At 46.5% G+C, this 16,234-nt stretch overlaps 1 protein-coding gene across 2 annotated transcripts in view; it reads right to left on the reverse strand.

The window, feature by feature from the left end:
• Window positions 1–16,234, reverse strand: part of GALNT18 (polypeptide N-acetylgalactosaminyltransferase 18) — a 336,984-nt gene that overhangs the window by 37,344 nt on the left and 283,406 nt on the right. For both annotated transcript variants that reach the window (XM_036860711.1, XM_036860712.1), the window contains 2 exons: window positions 13,699–13,836; window positions 8,105–8,200 (listed from right to left, as the gene is read on the reverse strand). In XM_036860711.1, the coding sequence (XP_036716606.1) occupies window positions 8,105–8,200; window positions 13,699–13,836 (234 nt within the window). The remainder of the gene's footprint in view (window positions 1–8,104; window positions 8,201–13,698; window positions 13,837–16,234) is intronic.

Here is a 16,234-nt window from a genome sequence, read left to right on the forward strand (position 1 = left end):
GCTAGTAGATTGTGCTGTGACCCCAGGCAAGTAGTTCACATCCCCAGTTGCCATTTTCTTGTTTTCTTATTTGTCAGAGGAGGAAGTGATTTAGAAAATACCTAAGTTTGTGTGGCAGAGACAAGGCTTCCTGGGCACCCAGAAAACCCCAACTTCTAGTGAGGCAGGGCCATGTGATAGCTCTGGTGAATCGAATGTGACAGGAAGTGATGTGAGGCACTTTTCGTCTGAGGCACAGAAGTCAGGTTTCTAGTCACACTTTTCCTCTTTGGGGGTGTTGGGGGTTGAATTGCATACCTCAAAAATTCATATGTTGAAGTCCTAACATCTAGTACCTCAGAATGCGACCTTATTTGGAAATAAGTATAATAAATAATTACACTGCAGATGTAATTATTTAAGTTAGGATGAGGTCATTCTGGAGTGGTGGCCCCTAATCCAATATGAGTGGCATCCTCATAAAAAGGGGGAATTTGGACACAGACAAGCACACAGGGAGAACACCATGTGATGATGGAGTTATGCTGCCCCAAGCCAAGGAACTACCAGAAGCTAAGGAGAGAGGCCTGGGACTGATCCTTTCCTAGCGCCTTCGGAGAGAGCATGGCCCCTGCCAACATCTTGGTCTTGGACTTCTAGCCTTCAGAACTGTGAGATGATAAACTTCTGTTCTCTAAGCCACCCAGTCTGCACTCCTTTGTTATGGCTGCTCTAGGAATTAATTGGAGGGAAAGGCCACGTGCTTCGACTGTGAATCCACAAGGGTACCCAAGTCACTAAGGGCCTGCAGAGTCACCCCACCTTTAGCCAACTTTGTGAAAAGACTAAGAGAACTACCTAAAACCTGGAAATAAGGCAAAAAAGGATGGGAAGTTACCTATCCTTTCAATATCATAACTGGAGCATCGTCTAACAAGCCCACCCAAGAGTATGTAATTTTCCAAGAGAATATACCTGTGTTTGACTTTATTTACCTTTTGATTAGTACCCAGACACTATGAAGTTAAACGTTAACTTCTAGATTCCTTTCTGGGTAGAAAAGATCACATTAAAGGCTATGATTTTATTTCCCTGTAGAACATTAACTACTTTTGTATCTAATCTATAATCTTATTCTAACACTCTTTTTTCGAAAATGCTTACAGATACTGAGTTCCTCAAATATTTTCAGTACCTGCTTACTGTTTCCCTTATTAATGAGTTAAATACGTTTTTATCCCTTGTTCATTTTAATTTGTTTAATGTTTAATGTAAAATGTTTTACTTTTTTTTTTTAATAAATTTTATTTATTTATGTATATATGTATGTATGTATGTATTGGCTGCGTTGGGTCTTTCCTGCTGCGCGCGGGCTTTCTCTAGTTGAGGTCAGTAGTTGTGGCGCGCGGGCTCAGTAGTTGTGGCTTGCGGGCTCTAGAGCACAGGCTCAGTAGTTGTGGCGCACGGGCTCAGTTGCTCCGCGGCATGTGGGATCCTCCCCGACCAGGGCTCGAACCCGCGTCTCCTGCATTGGCAGGCGGATTCTTAACCACTGCGCCATCAGGGAAGCCTGTTTTACTTTCTTGAATTGACAAAATTAACTTGTTTGGTTAATGCCAGTGAGGTGTGGGGATTGATTATTACCTGGCTGATATAGGTTCTCTCTGGTTTTAAAACCCCAAATGAAAAAACCTTAGAATTTGGAAGAAGGAAACAACGAAGGGAAGTTCATCCTCAAAGTCGGCAGGATGAACTTGGCCAGGTCGCAGTCCTGCATTCTTGTCCTCTTCCTCCTTCACCATTCTTGCCTGGCTGAAATTCAGGGCATACAGCTCAACTGTGGCCACATACATAATTCCTGAGAAAGAGAAGAGTTCAAGCCCTGGCTGGGTTGAAGACTGAGGATGAAATAATACAGAAAAGTCTGTCTCCAGCACTAGAATGGCAACTTCGTGAGGGCAGTGACTTCCATATGGCTCATCACTGTCTCCCAAGGCCAAGAGCAGTATCTGACATACTATGGACTCTCATTCGTTAAAGAGAAATAAAAAAAGGTAATGAATTAAAAAGTCATAGAACTTCAGGGTGGGAGTGCCCTTGGGGATTTCTCAGCTTAAGCATCCACATGACATAGGAACCCTTCACAATGCCCCTGGAGCCCGCCAAACATGGCTTGGACACCTCTGATGATGGAGAGGTCACCATTGCCTGAGCCAATGACTGGGAAAAGTTTCCTTTATACTCAGGCAAAAAATCTGTGTCCTTATAAGTTTGGAAGTTTCATGTCTCTCTTAAATCTGCTCCTCTCCAGGCTAAACAATTCCCATTCGTAAGGACATGGTCTTGAATCTCTTTACCAGTCTGGTAATAATTATCCAATATTTACTAAGCAATGACTGTGTACCAGGTTTGTTGTCTAAGTGTTTTACATGCATCAATTTATTTAATTCTTATAACAACCCTAAAAGGTAGAAACTACTATAATCTCTACTTTATAGGTTATGAAATTGACACAAAGAAGTTATGACACCTATCCAGGGAACTGGGTTAGTAAGCGGTAGGGCTGGGATTTGAACCCAGGTAGTCTGGTTCTTGACCACTCTATACCTCATCATTTGCCTTTCAACATTTTTACGCTTCCCATCAAGTGTGACGCTCGGGGAGGAACATGTGAGATTTCATAACAGAGCCCAGAAAGACTGTCACCTAGGGCAGGTCTCTGTTCCCCAGACAACAATGTGAGGTGCCACATCCCTCCTCTGGAGTTGTACAGTGCACTACCTGCATAACTGGATGTGGCAGTCCCGTCTGTGAACTTCCCTGGGTTCTCCTTGACCTCTGTGGCCATGGTACCAAGAGATTTGCCGAGAGCTGTTAGTAGGAGGGGAAAATGTTCCTGGAAATGCATATTGAGCACTTAATTTGGACCAAGTCTGGGAGATTCAGAGTATCCCTGAGGCCTGTATCTGTCCACAGTCCCCTTCTGAGATGTACCCTGACCTTGTACTAAGGTGATATCCCTGAGCTCCTCCTTTTCTCATCTCTTCCATGAGCCAATGAAATTCTTAAGGGCTACTGGATGCCTTTGGGAAGCCTTGAGAGCCAGAGGCCTTGCCTCCTCATCCTTCGCTTACCCCTGTACCCATGTCCACCCCTAGTGGATGGATGAACTCCCGCCAAGGATACACAGCCCATCTCCAGGATGACCAGTTCTCCCCAGCTCTCCCAACTCACTGGGAAGGCCATACTCAACAAACTCCTGCCACAGCAGAGTACCTACACCTCTCTGTTCTGGGAAATGTGTGTGATTTGAGGCTGGTCTCAAGCCTCCTTACCTCTGGGCTGTGCACCTCAGCTGCAGGCCTGGTAGGAGAGGGCAACTGGGCCCAGTGTTCCATATACAGCCCACGTATATGAGGCTTCTGTGGGGAACGGGGAGGGGGACCCAAGTCTGCTTGCTGAAGCTCCACATCGAGAAGCCGATTTACAAAGCATCAAGGGAAGGCAGCTCCCAGAATTCCTGGCAAACACAGCACAAACTCACAGCTTCCCAGGCCAACTGAATTTCAGAACAAAAGAATTCGAGGTAAGCAGATTGTCAGAGCTGGCAGAGCTAGGCCTGGAGATGGCCAGTCCAACTTCCTCGCTTGCAGATAAGAATACAGACCCAGACAAACCTAATCAATGGTGCTAGAGATCAGAATTGTCATTACCTTTGTGTAGAGGTATTGACCAAGAGGCGCAGTGAGGACGCCCACTGGGATGATGAGTTTGATCTGGGTGGTGCCTGTACAGTGCCTACAAATGTGGAAACTCATTGAACTGTACACCTAAGATGTGTGTACTTTAGTGTAAAAGTACACCTCAGTAAAAGAATAAAACAAAATAAAGGCCCAGAGAGGGTTAAGGAGACATTGCAAATGTGTGGCAAGACCAGGCCTAGGACTCAGGCTTCCTGATGCCCCATTCACTGCCCTCGCCCCTACACCACTGCATTTTTGCTGCTATAGCAAAATGCTCTCGTAGTCTATGGGTCGGCTTTGACCAGAGCAGGAACCCACGGCACATGGCACATGAGGTCAAGGAAAGTCAGTCCAATGTGGGTTGGAGTTAGAAACTTGAGGGTATTTATACTGAGCAAGGCTCAATGAGCAGTAATAATAATAATATTATCATTATAGCAATACTAATAGCTAACATTTATTGAGCACTATTTAAATGTATTACATCCCTTCAACAACCGTTATGGTATATACCGTTATTAATCTATAATTTACAGATTAAAAAAATAGGCCCAAATCGAAAAACCTGCCCGAAGGTTCACAACTAGAAAGTTTCAGAGCTGACATCTGGACTCAGGCGAGCTGGCTCCAGAATCCACACTCCTAACAACACAGACTGCCCCATGTTGAATCACCTGCAGCTGGCAGACTGGCAGCCTCTGCTTGAACAGACAGCCATCATCCCGCGGAGGAAACACCTGACGCTTGGTCAGTGATCTAGATAAGCACCAACCCTGCACATTTCCACATAGATTTGTTAAAAGAAAGTTTACCTGTTGTGTTCTTGATCGTAAGCATTACAAAGCAGAGAGGGAATTTACACAAAGACCGAACTACCTGTGACCTGGCCATCTTGACCCACACTCAAGAACAACTGAAGACTCAGGTGACTGGCTGCATTTATAATCAGAGAAATGCAAATTAAAACTACAATGTGATAGCACTATACAACCACCATAATGTCTAGAAGTTTAAAAAGACAGATAGTACCAAATACTGGCAAGACTGGGGAATAACTAGAACTCTAATATATGGCTGGTGGGAGTAAAAATTAATACAACTACTTCGGAAAACTGACAGTATTTTAGATGGCTCTGGCCGCCATAACAAAATGCCACAGGCTGGGCGGCTTAAACAATGGAAACTTATTTTCACACAGTTTTGGAGTCTGGAAGTGCAAGATCAAGGTGCTGGCATTTCGTTTCTTATGAGGGAGCTCTCTTCCTGGCTTGCAAACGACTGCCTCCTTCGTGTGTCCTCACGTGGCAGAGACAGGGAATGATGGAGCTCTCTGGTGGCTCTTCTTAGAAGGACACCGATCCTCTCAAATCAGGGCTCCACTTTATGACCTTATTTAACCTAATTACTTCCTTACACCGAATACAGTCAGGATTAGCACTTCAACACGTGAATTTTGGGGTGACACAATTTCAGTCAAGAGCATTCTGCTCTTGGCCCCCCGAATTCCTTTCCTTCTCTCATTCAACATACATTCATTTCATCCCGACAGCCCCGAAAGTCTTAACTCATTCCAGCATCAACTCGTCTAAAGTCCAAATATCATCTAAATATCATCTAAATCAGATATGTGTGAGACACAAGGTATGATTCATCCTGAGGCAAAATTTCTCTCCAGCTAAGAAACTGTGAAATCAGACAAGTTATGTGCCTTCAAAATGTGATGGCGGGACAGGCATAGGATAGATGATCGTGTTCCAAGAGGGAGAAATTGGAAGGAAGAAAGGGTTGATGGGCCCCAAGCAAGCCCAAACCACAGCAAGGCAAACTCCACTTGATCTTAAGGCTCAAGAATAATCATCTTTTGTCTCGATACTCTGCCCTCCAGGCCCACTGGGGTGGCAGCATCACCCTCACGGCTCTGCAGGGCTGCCTGCCCCTTCAGCTCTCTGGAGTGGTCCCACCCAAGGTGCTCGCTGCTTTGGCCCTACCCCTCTGGTACTGGGCAGGGCCATCCTTGCCCACTGAAACCAGAGCAGCAGGCCCATCTTTTGAGGGAACAGCCTTACCCCTGGGCCTGTGGTGGCAGTGGCAGCCCTGATGGTCTCTGAATCACCTTCAGCATCATTCTTCCCTTTTCTTGAGGAATAGTGCATATTCACAACTGAATAGCTATATGGTCCCATCTTATAGAATCCAAGAAGTCCAATAGCGTTCCTTCACTCTGCCCCACTTTTTCTTTAGTTCAAACTGGCAGTGTCTCTGCTGGTATAAGCCCATCTCTACTGATGCCTTCTGCTGTGAGATGACTGATTAAGTCCATGAATCCCACCCACGATCTCTTAATCAAATGGTTGTTCAGTCACACTCTTGGTATTCTCTCCAGAAGAAGCTTTCTCATTTTTTTGCAAAATGGACAGGCTAAGAATTTCCCAAATCTTCAAGTTAAGGTTAAATGAGGTCATAAGGGTACAGCTCTGATCCAATTGGATTAGTGTCCTTTTAAGAAGAGACACCAGAGGGCTTGCTCATTCTCCCCCTGTCACGTGAGGACACAGCGAGGAGGCGACAATCTGCAAGCTAGAAAGAGAGCTCTCAGCAGAAACCAACTCAGCTGGCACTTTGATCTTGGACTTTCAGCCTCATAACTGTGAGAAAATAAATTTCTATGGTTTAAGCTACCCAGCCTATGGCATTCTATTATGGCAGCCCTAGCAGACTAATGTAGGTACTGTCTACAGAAAATGAACATATACTGGTTTGCAAGGCAGAAATAGAGACACAGATGTAGAGAACAAACATATGGACACCAAGGGTGGAAAGCTAGGGAGGGGGGTGGTGGTGGGATGAATTGGGAGATTGGGATTGACATATATACACTAATATGTATAAAATAGATAACTAATAAAAGAAAAGGAACATATGTCAACCCTATGACTCAGTGATTTGACTCCTAGGTATAAATCCAAAAGAAATTAGTACATATGTGCACCAAAAGACATGGACAAGATGTTCATAGCAGCAGTATTCGTAATACTCCCAACCTGGCAATAGCCCAACTGTCCATCAACAGTAGACTATATAGTGAAAATGGTATATTCATAAGATGCAATACTACATAGTAACAAAAATGAGCAGATTACAACTACACGTAACAGTAAGGAAGTACTTTACAGATATGATGGAAGAAAGATGCCAACATGAGAAAGCATATACCCTATGATCCTATTTACATAAAATTCAGAATCAAGCAATAATGTTTTTTCTTGACCTGGGTGCTGTTTACATGAGTGTGTTTGTCCTGAAAATTCATTAATCCTGTACACTTATAATTTGTCTATTTTCTGTATATATGTTCTATGTCAATAAAAAGTTCACATAAAAATAGTCACTCATTCAAAAATGTCACACCATTGTAATAATGGAGAATGAGTTGCTGTACTGTGTGGTGTGAAGACAGTGCGATCTGCTGACCTGTGACTGGCCACTCAGTGATGTCACAGCAGCTTGGCCCACAGAAAGGACAAGGTGGTGGAGATCACAGTGGACAATTCCTGGGAAGTCTTGGCATAGTATACTGGGTACACACACATCGCAATATCCTTTAGCTATGTGTTTAGGCAGGTAACAACTCTTTTAAGCACTAAATTGCAATTGCACAAATATACACATCTTCTATACTAAGATACCTTTTACAAATCATTGTACACTTCTGGAGGTAAGATAAGTAAACTCTGAAAATGTCAAGTCATAACAGGTCAGTCTATGGCACTCTTGGTCAAGGATTGCCCATTGTACTTTGTTGAATAAACCATTTCTCTTGCCAGTGTCTCAATATCCTCTTCAGATATCTGAAGCCTAGCCTATGAATGGAGAATTCTGGGGGGATAACTTACTTTCCTGGTAGCTTCCCTTCATTCTCCACCAGAAAGTCAGAGGAGCTAGAAAGGATCCCATGGCTATAAATTTTGGTCCCAGCTATGATCTACTAAAGGGCAGAGCCTGAGGCTGTGAAGTGGCACTCCGAAGGGACTCTGAGACATCAGGGAGCCTGGGGAACTTTGGGTTCCCTCCTGCTAGGGAAAGGCATGGCTGCCAGGGCCAGGGCTGTAATTTACGCACAGTTTCCCCAACGGAGGCAGGTGTTCCTCTTTAGAGATGTATCACCTTCCTTGTGCCCCACCCCAGGGGATCCTGGTGTCCCAGCATCTGCTCCTTCAGACTCCTTCCAGGCATGGCAGGTATGACTCTCTTTTTTGCTCATGAGGATACTTCTTAATGAAAAGCTCCCAAGACCTCTGGGCCCAGAGTAGCCATGACAGAGTTTAGCTTTTCCTTCCCCACACCAGACACACACATGCACGGGGATCTCTCAGAGCACTCACCTGGGGTGTCATCCCGTGGCAGATGTACAAGATAGGAATATTCTCTGTGTCTGGACCCTGATCAAGACACAAATCAGTCTTCAGAGAGTTCTGCAGCTGAACACCAGAGGAGAGGCGGCCACACCAAAGAGAAAGGAACAGAGAAACAGATGCATTAAATCAGGAGAAACAAGCATTCCACTGTGACAGGCTCTGCTTCCATAATCAATCCGAGGCCCCCTGAATACTATGGAAACCAACAAGCACCAGCCCAGCTTTTGCCTTGCATCAAGGTGCTGAGGGAAGACCAGCCTCCTCTGAAGGAGAAGCATTAGGATGCTGTTAAACAGCAAGCTGGGTTTGGGGAGCTGAGATAGTCTAGGTAAAAATAAAAGATATGCATGAACACACACGAGATGGTACTAGATTTTTCACCCCCTCCTTTTGCACAAGGGTGGCATAATGGCCTTCAGAAGTCCGTGGATAGAAGTCTTTGTTCTTGAGGGTTGGGGGAAGTGGGCAACATGTCAGCTGTTTGGGGGCCTGGGATATCCTCTAGGACCAGGCCTTCTCTGCTTCCTGCAGATCCAGCAGTGGTTGGCCAGGCCCCAGCAGAGGCCCAGCTGATGAGGGTTCTCCAGAGTGGGAGGTCTGGTGGGAGAATAAGAGAGAAGGGGGCCAGAGTGGGAGCAGGAGAAGAGAGAGGTATCTCTTATCCTCACCTACAAGCACATGGCAATCAGCAGAACAAATGTCTGGGTACCATGAACCAATGTCTTACCACATCTAGGTAGGAAAGCCGATATTCAATGTCCCCTTCTGGCTTAAGCTCACTCTCAGCCTTTGGAAAGGGCAGCTGTGGTCCACATGGTCTGGCTCCCATGCCATAGCTGAGTAGACCATGGTGGGCACCAACTCATAGCTTAGAATGAATTAACAATTGTCTTTCTTTCCTCCTCTCTCCTGATCCTTCTCTTTCTGGAATGTGACTATCTCATTATCCTCTTATTCTGTCCTAGGAGTCCAGATGAGAGACCAGACACCGTGGTCAGTGGGTGCTGGCCACTAGGATGGTGAGGCCATTTAGACTGGGTGTGGTGGATCTGTTGGGCCATGTGCAAGCAGAGGAATCCAGTTGTGATCAAGGAGGAGATGAGGCAGGAGGCAGATAGATTTAGCGACAAGAGAGATCATCCTGCCCCTGCTGCGGTTTTAGTGGCTTCCCAGCTCGAGTGCTCATGTCCAGCTGTACTTTAGTTCCTAAGCCCATGAGAGAGTTTGTGGTATCTTTACCCACCTAAACTTGAGCTAGCTTCAATAGCTCTTTTTAGCAATCAAAGCACTCTGTTCACAACAGGAGGCTGGAGATCAGAATCCAGGGGAGACCAGGGCAATGGGCCACAGGTGGGTCATCTATCTGGGGAAGGCCAGAGGCAGACAGCAGCTAAGTTTTCGTAGTCCTGATGGACGTGGCAGGAGTGCAGTGAACCCAGTTCAGGGGTGCGAAACGGAACAGATAACCAGAGGCCCACGTGTGCTCTATGCGTCCCCTGTTCTTGACAGAGGACAAGGAACAGAGTCAAATTGTTTTCTCTTGAGCTCCCTTTCCTTTACTGGGTGATAGCGGCTCAATCTCAAACTTGAAGTTTAGAGGTTCTGCAGAAATATGAACATGTGTCAGTTCCCTAGGCAGGGCCCCAGAAGCATCGATGCAGCAAATCCTCTATCATAAACCAACTACTTGGCTGGCCTGTGTGGGAGGAGCATATGCAAATACTCTCTGGACTTCTCCCACAGCCCATGGAGGGGTGGGTGTCACATTTGAAGCCGAACACTGTAATCCATCAGTGAGACCTGCTAACTTCTACTGCAAAGAGAAAGTTCCAGAAAGCCCTGATGTCAGACTTGGATCTCCCCTGGATCCCCGAAGCTGGCCTCTGAATGAGGGGTGGGTGGTGCCTTTTGATAAAGTCCTCCTTGGCTCTGTGTCATCCACCCCCCATTAAGCAGGTGGTCTGTTGAGGAAGTTGGGAGAGACAGGCTGAGATAGAATCCTGGCTCCAGCTGTGTAGCCTTGGACAAAGCAACATAATTCCTTGTCTGTTTCCTTCTCTCTCAAATAGGGATAATACTAGTGCCAACCTCATAGGTTTGTGGATTAACTGAAACAATATCTACAAGTACTCAGCACAGGGCCTGACAAATAGCAAATGTGCAATAATTGTTAGCTGCTATTATTACCGCTATAACCTTTCTGAAGGCCGTTCAGGGAAACTAGCTATTATGACTGCATCTATGTGCCAGGTCCCAGGTGAAGTGCTTTCCATGCATTTTCCCACCTAATTCTCAAAATAACATAGCCAGATTGGTAATACTATCTCTTTTAAGGGTGCAAGAAGTGTGTTACAGTAGGAAGCTCTGCACACCCGGTCTGTAATGCTGTTCCCACTGCCTGGACCCTCTGCCCCGGCCTTCTCTTTTCCCTGACTGAATCCTCCTCTTCCTGTGGTTCTCAGCTTCTCTGTCACTCTGGAAGCCTTTCCTGACCCACATCTGGGTGTGAGGCCAACACCTCCATTTCTCTGATTGCAGCACTTAACACGCTGTATTCTTGTCACGTCTCCACTTGCCCATCTCCTCTATCAGTCACCAGACCAGCTCTCAGGCTTTCTCACTGCCTGCGACGTGGGTCAGCCCTGGCACATATTAGACAGTAAGTATGTGTGAATGAATGAAGAAAATGAACAGTGAATGAATGGCATCATAGTTGGACAAATGGCAGAGCTGGAGTCTGTCAGTCTCCAAAGTCCAAGCTCTTTCCATCATGCACATGGAGACAATCCTGAGACTGTGAAAGATGCCCCATGAAGTGATGTGACTATAACCTCTCAGGTTTTGCAAACTGTCAAGGTCACGTCGTGATTAAGTAGCAAAGCTAATGTTCAGAAGCAGGCATGTCTGTTTCCAGATGCTGTTCCATCTCTACTGTCAGCACCAGAGCTGGGATTATCCAAAGCCATGCCATCTCCCAGGCCCGGAGCTCGGTGATCCAGGCGGATGCCCATGCCCACACAGCGGGGCCCACAGGCCCTTCAGACTGCAGGAGGCATTAGTGGGACCTATTACTAGATTAATGGGCAGGGTTATATAGACTTGACAGTGGCCTGAGAGTCCCAGGGGGTTATTTGACCTGAGCAATGCAGTTTAGGCATGAGTTGGAAGGGAAAAAGAAAAAAAAAAAAAGTGCCCCTGAGAAGACATCTGGTCTTTCCATTTCAGAATAAAAGTAATCACCAGGAAGAAAGATTCAGCCCCAGAAATCCTCTTGCTCTTGTGCTGCATCCTGCCTTGTCCATTGTCACCTTTCTGCCCCCATTAAGAGTTCATTATGCTCCTGGACAAGCAAGCGTATCTCTGCTCATGTAAGAACCCAGCCTGTTGAGGAGGCAGGAGGGAGGGGGGCTGGCTGGGCCCTGAACAGCAGCTGGCAGATGAACATGCAGGGGGTCAGAGACCTCTGCCAGCCCCAGGAACGGCTGACACAGCTCAGCCCTCTGGGATGGCGAGTGGATGGTTTTTCAGCACAACAGAGTGAAAACAGCCCCAGCTGTGGACTCAAACGGATCTGGATCACAACCCTGTATATGCCACTTACTATTTGACCAACCAAAGGTTTCTGGGTGTGGTGGTGAGGAGACTACATGGTAAACCTGCTGTATGTGCTCATAAGATGAGACCCTTTTGCTTGGAAGACAAGAATGCCCTGGGCCAAGACCCAGAACTGCAATGGCTGCGTGCATACACCTCCACTGTTATTGCTTTCCCTGCTTCTCTGGCTGAGTTTGGCTAATATTCTTTAGCTACAGCTGATAGCTTGGTGAGACCATGAATCCAGAAGCTTGCCCTGGCTCCCAGAGGTCTGGGCCAATAGTTTCTCTGGAGCCACAGTAGCATAACTATTCTGTTTGGGCTGGGTTCAACAGTGGCCAAGCAGCACACACAACTTGCTAAGGGCTGAGTGTAGGGGTACCAGTAACTGCCGCATCCTCAGGATGGTTCTGGGGAGGTAGATGGGACGGATGGGCACCTCACAGTCCAGTGTGTTTCCATGGTGATGACAGGATCTGGAGCCTCAGGTAAAAGCTGGGCAGCGCCAGCTGAGGAGTTTTCTGACATCTGAATTGTACCAGCCTGGGAAGTGGAGAGGCAAGAGGCTACTGGGCGGTTCTCTCAGGACACGTCAGCCATGCCATGGGGGCTCTTGTGGGAAGATATGACCCCTTCCTACAGGCTGGCCTCCGGGGACAACAGAGGCCCTGCAGGAGGGTGGGAAGGGGGTAGTTCCTGGGACCTTGGCTCTGTCTCCTTTAGAATCCTAGGATGTAAGAGTTGGGAGGTCCCCAGGGAACACTGAGGCCAACCCTTCAGCAAGGATTCTTCCCCTCCCAGGCTGATGTTGTACCCATAGTGTTCCTGCCGAGGCAGGCCTTGAACTCAGTTCTGAGCACAGGTCATCAAAGGAAGAGGCCTCAGTTCTTCCTTCAAGTTTTCATCCTGGGATATCTAAAAGGTCTGAGGGGACACTGCAAAGGGAGGAATGAGAGTGATATCAGAAGCTGATGTTTTAGACTCAGTTTCACTGTTGATTAACTGTGTGAATATGCGCAAGTCACTTTGCCTCTCTGTTTCCCCATCTGTAACACAGCAGGGGGTGGGGGTAAGGCAGGTGGCCCCAGGGGATAGTTTTGAGGGCAGTTTTGAGGGCTTAACTGTCATAGAAAATCTTTATGTGTTCAGTCAGCAAAAACCAGGTGAGATATCCAAAAATCAATCAGGTATTTAAAATACCTTAAGAGTTGTATGGTCCTGGGGATATTGGAAGAATGGGAGAGTTTATTATGTTCAAAGTATTTTAACCTTAGACACAAAATACATTTATGTATCTGAGACTTTCTTCTACCCACGAGGACAGTATTATTTTACCACACTTAACATATGAAGAAACTAAGGCCAACAGACATTAAGACACTTGCCCAGGAAGTGGCTGGGTCAAGATTGGAACCAGGTCCAAACCCTCTGCTCTGTCCCTCTGTCTTGCTGCCTCTCCTGGGGGAACTGCTCACTGCCAATCAATAAGTGGAAACTACTAAAACATCCCTCAAAATACAGCAAACTCAGGAAGGTTATATTTCCCAGAACGCCTTACCAGGAGGCTCTGTGTGAGTGAAAGACATAGCCCCGTGGGTGGGGGAGGCATGCAGGCTGGTTGGTAGAAATTCAGGCACCCATGCTTGAGGAACAGTGGGGTTTGTTACGTTGTCTTGCAATCTTAACCTGACTGCAGGTTTTTGTTTTATTAAGTGGGATATGCAGGTTTGGGGCCAGAGCTGAATTGCTTAGGACTGTAAAGGAGAGACTAAGCACCTCTCTCAAGGGAATGGAGAGGTTTGGGCTATGAAAGCATAGGCTGCCTCCCACTCAGCTCCAGAAATCAGCCTCTTGTCCACAGGTTTACCACAGGTCCCATACTGGGGGCCAAGAGGCTCTTTCCCTCCCTGACTCTCCACACCTCTCTCTGGTCCTGCTCTCTGTCTGCGTCTGGGCGAGCTCCTTACCACCCCATAGGCAATGATGTCTGAGTACATCCTCATCTCTGGGTATACGCTGACCAGGTACCACCGGAAGGTCTTGCACTGCAGCTGTTTCCTCAGAGCCTTCCTTGCAGTGATGTCCCCAATGTCGATTCCTGAGTCCTGCACAGGATGCAAACACAGAGATTCAGCCATCACCAGGGCACAGCTTTTCCCTGAACCTCCCCAACCACGGTTCTGGAGACTGTCTGGTGAAGGGACAACCTGGGAATATAACTCATGCACTTCCCAACGTGTGCCTTGGCCCCATAACCGTCCCCGTTTGGTCTATGAAACATCAGATCAGCACTGATGGGGACTGTCATCAAAAGCCATTGAAAATAAAGATGCAAATCCTTAAAAATTACTAAAAGAAAAAAAAGCTGTAGTCTTTGTATAAGTGAAAGAAATGGGAAGAATACAGTCTGATTAAGGTTTTCTCTACCTCAAGAGATAAGATGAGAGCTTCTGAACTGCTTGGGGAGAGGAAGAGGGAAGGGAAAGAGTTGAAGATGGAATAATGCTAATTATATTACTATTCCTAAGGATCATGGCAGCTAAGTCTTACATAACACCATGTGTCAGGCTGTGCTCTGCATGAGACAGGAACATATATTTATATTTTACTTATATTAAATTTATGTACATGGTCCCATTTAAACCTATGAGGGAGCACAATATAATCCTCATTTTACAGATGAGGAGTTGAGACAAAGGGAGGTTCAGTGACCTCCTGGGTGACTTGCCCAGAGTCCCACAGCTAATAAGTGGTGGACCTGAGAGTTGAACCCAATCAACCTGGGTCTGGAGTTTGTGCATTAAAATTTACCCGGCGCATTTTTAGGAGCCTGCCCTATTGCCTCCTAAGACCAAGTCCCTATGGGAGAAGCAGCCTCTCTCTTTACGCCTGGGAGGCTTAGCATAGACAGCACTGTGTCTCTCACTTCCCAGGTGTACCAGAGAGGTGGCCCTTGAGCCACCTGCTGCCACATGCAGCAGACAAGGAGTAGACATGGAGACATGGATGTGTCCTTGAGTGAGAGCGAGAGAGAAGCCCCTACGTTTCTTGTGATCCCAGAGCAGAGGGGAAGCCCTGGGCTTGCACCCCAGCTGTTGAACAGGGCAGAGAAGCAGCTGAGAAAGAGCTGATGCCACAGCAGATGATGGAGGGGGGGTCCCTCCAGCTGGGGATCAGATGGAGACGGGTGACATCTCAGAGGACGACACCATGGAGCCAGGGATCAGAGGGGCACATGGTATCTCATGAGACATAAGCCCAGAGCAGAGACAGAGGAAGATGGGGAAGCACATACAGCTCTCTCCCACCGACACTGCAGTCCATGTGCTGGCAGTGTGACCCCATCTGGTTCTGCCATCAACTCCGGGATCAAGTTACGGGGGTTGGGAAATAATGAAATTGACAGTTTAAGTCTGAAATGTCTGGGAAAAATCACAAAGATGACTGCTGCATGTATCTGGACATGATCAGAACACATTTTTGATATCAGTCAACAGGGGCTTGAGTCAAAACAAAATGTACATATAGAAGAAATACATTTATTTTTGCCCACCAGAGTTCAGGTCATGTAAAAATTTGAACCTGCCACAGCCTGAAGGTTTAAGTTCCAGACTCCTAGGGTGCAGTTTCAGTGAGGATATACCTTTTGAATATTTCTCGATGACCTTGTCTCTGATGGGTCTGCTCCCTGGCTCCTGCCGGGAGCCCTCCCAGCAACTGCTACTTGGCCTTTCTCTGCTGGACCCCGGCTCCCTGACGATCAGGAAACATGTTCTGCTGACCTCTGTACCCACAGTCTAGCGCTGCGCCTGAACTATATTGATGAGACCGAGTTGAAAAAATATTTATGAAATAGTGAACTTAGCAACTGACAATAAAGGTATCCTGCTCACCCCCTCCCACACCCCAAGACATCTGTTAAGTATTAACTCTTTAAACTTCTCTGCACTTTATCCTCACATCACAAAGCTATTTGCCTGGACCCAGGTCTTCTCGCTTCATGCTATACTTGCCTTTATGTGATGACAAATTAACACTGTCTCAGCTTTTACAGAAAGCAACTAGAAGAACCTACCTCAGGAAGGCCTCTGTGTTTTCCTAAAAATCTAGGTTCCCATGGGAAAACTTCCTTTCTACATTCAGGATCAAAGGAAGGTTTGTCTCTCTACTTATAATCTAATCAAAAGTGGGAGAGAGACAATCCGTCAGGAGTCCATCTCTCCTTTAACTTCTAGGAGACTCAAGAACCAGAGTTTTGCTCAGCTTAACGTGTCTGGATATCGTGTCCCTTTCCTCTTCCTGTTTACTAATGGACTTTTGCCTTTCCATTTTAACGGTTCAGCACATCTGTACTGTGTGTTTACTGTAAATTGCATCAAACTCTTTTTCAGAGCAGGGGGAGGAAATTGAGAAATAAGCAAACATTCTCAGAGAAGGTCACCTTGACCTTTATTATTAGAAAACAATAAACGTATCTTCCCCCTTTGCTAAATACTTAGTGTA

This window comes from Balaenoptera musculus, chromosome 8, assembly GCF_009873245.2.
Source record: "Balaenoptera musculus isolate JJ_BM4_2016_0621 chromosome 8, mBalMus1.pri.v3, whole genome shotgun sequence".
NCBI classification, from domain to species: Eukaryota; Metazoa; Chordata; class Mammalia; order Artiodactyla; family Balaenopteridae; genus Balaenoptera; species Balaenoptera musculus.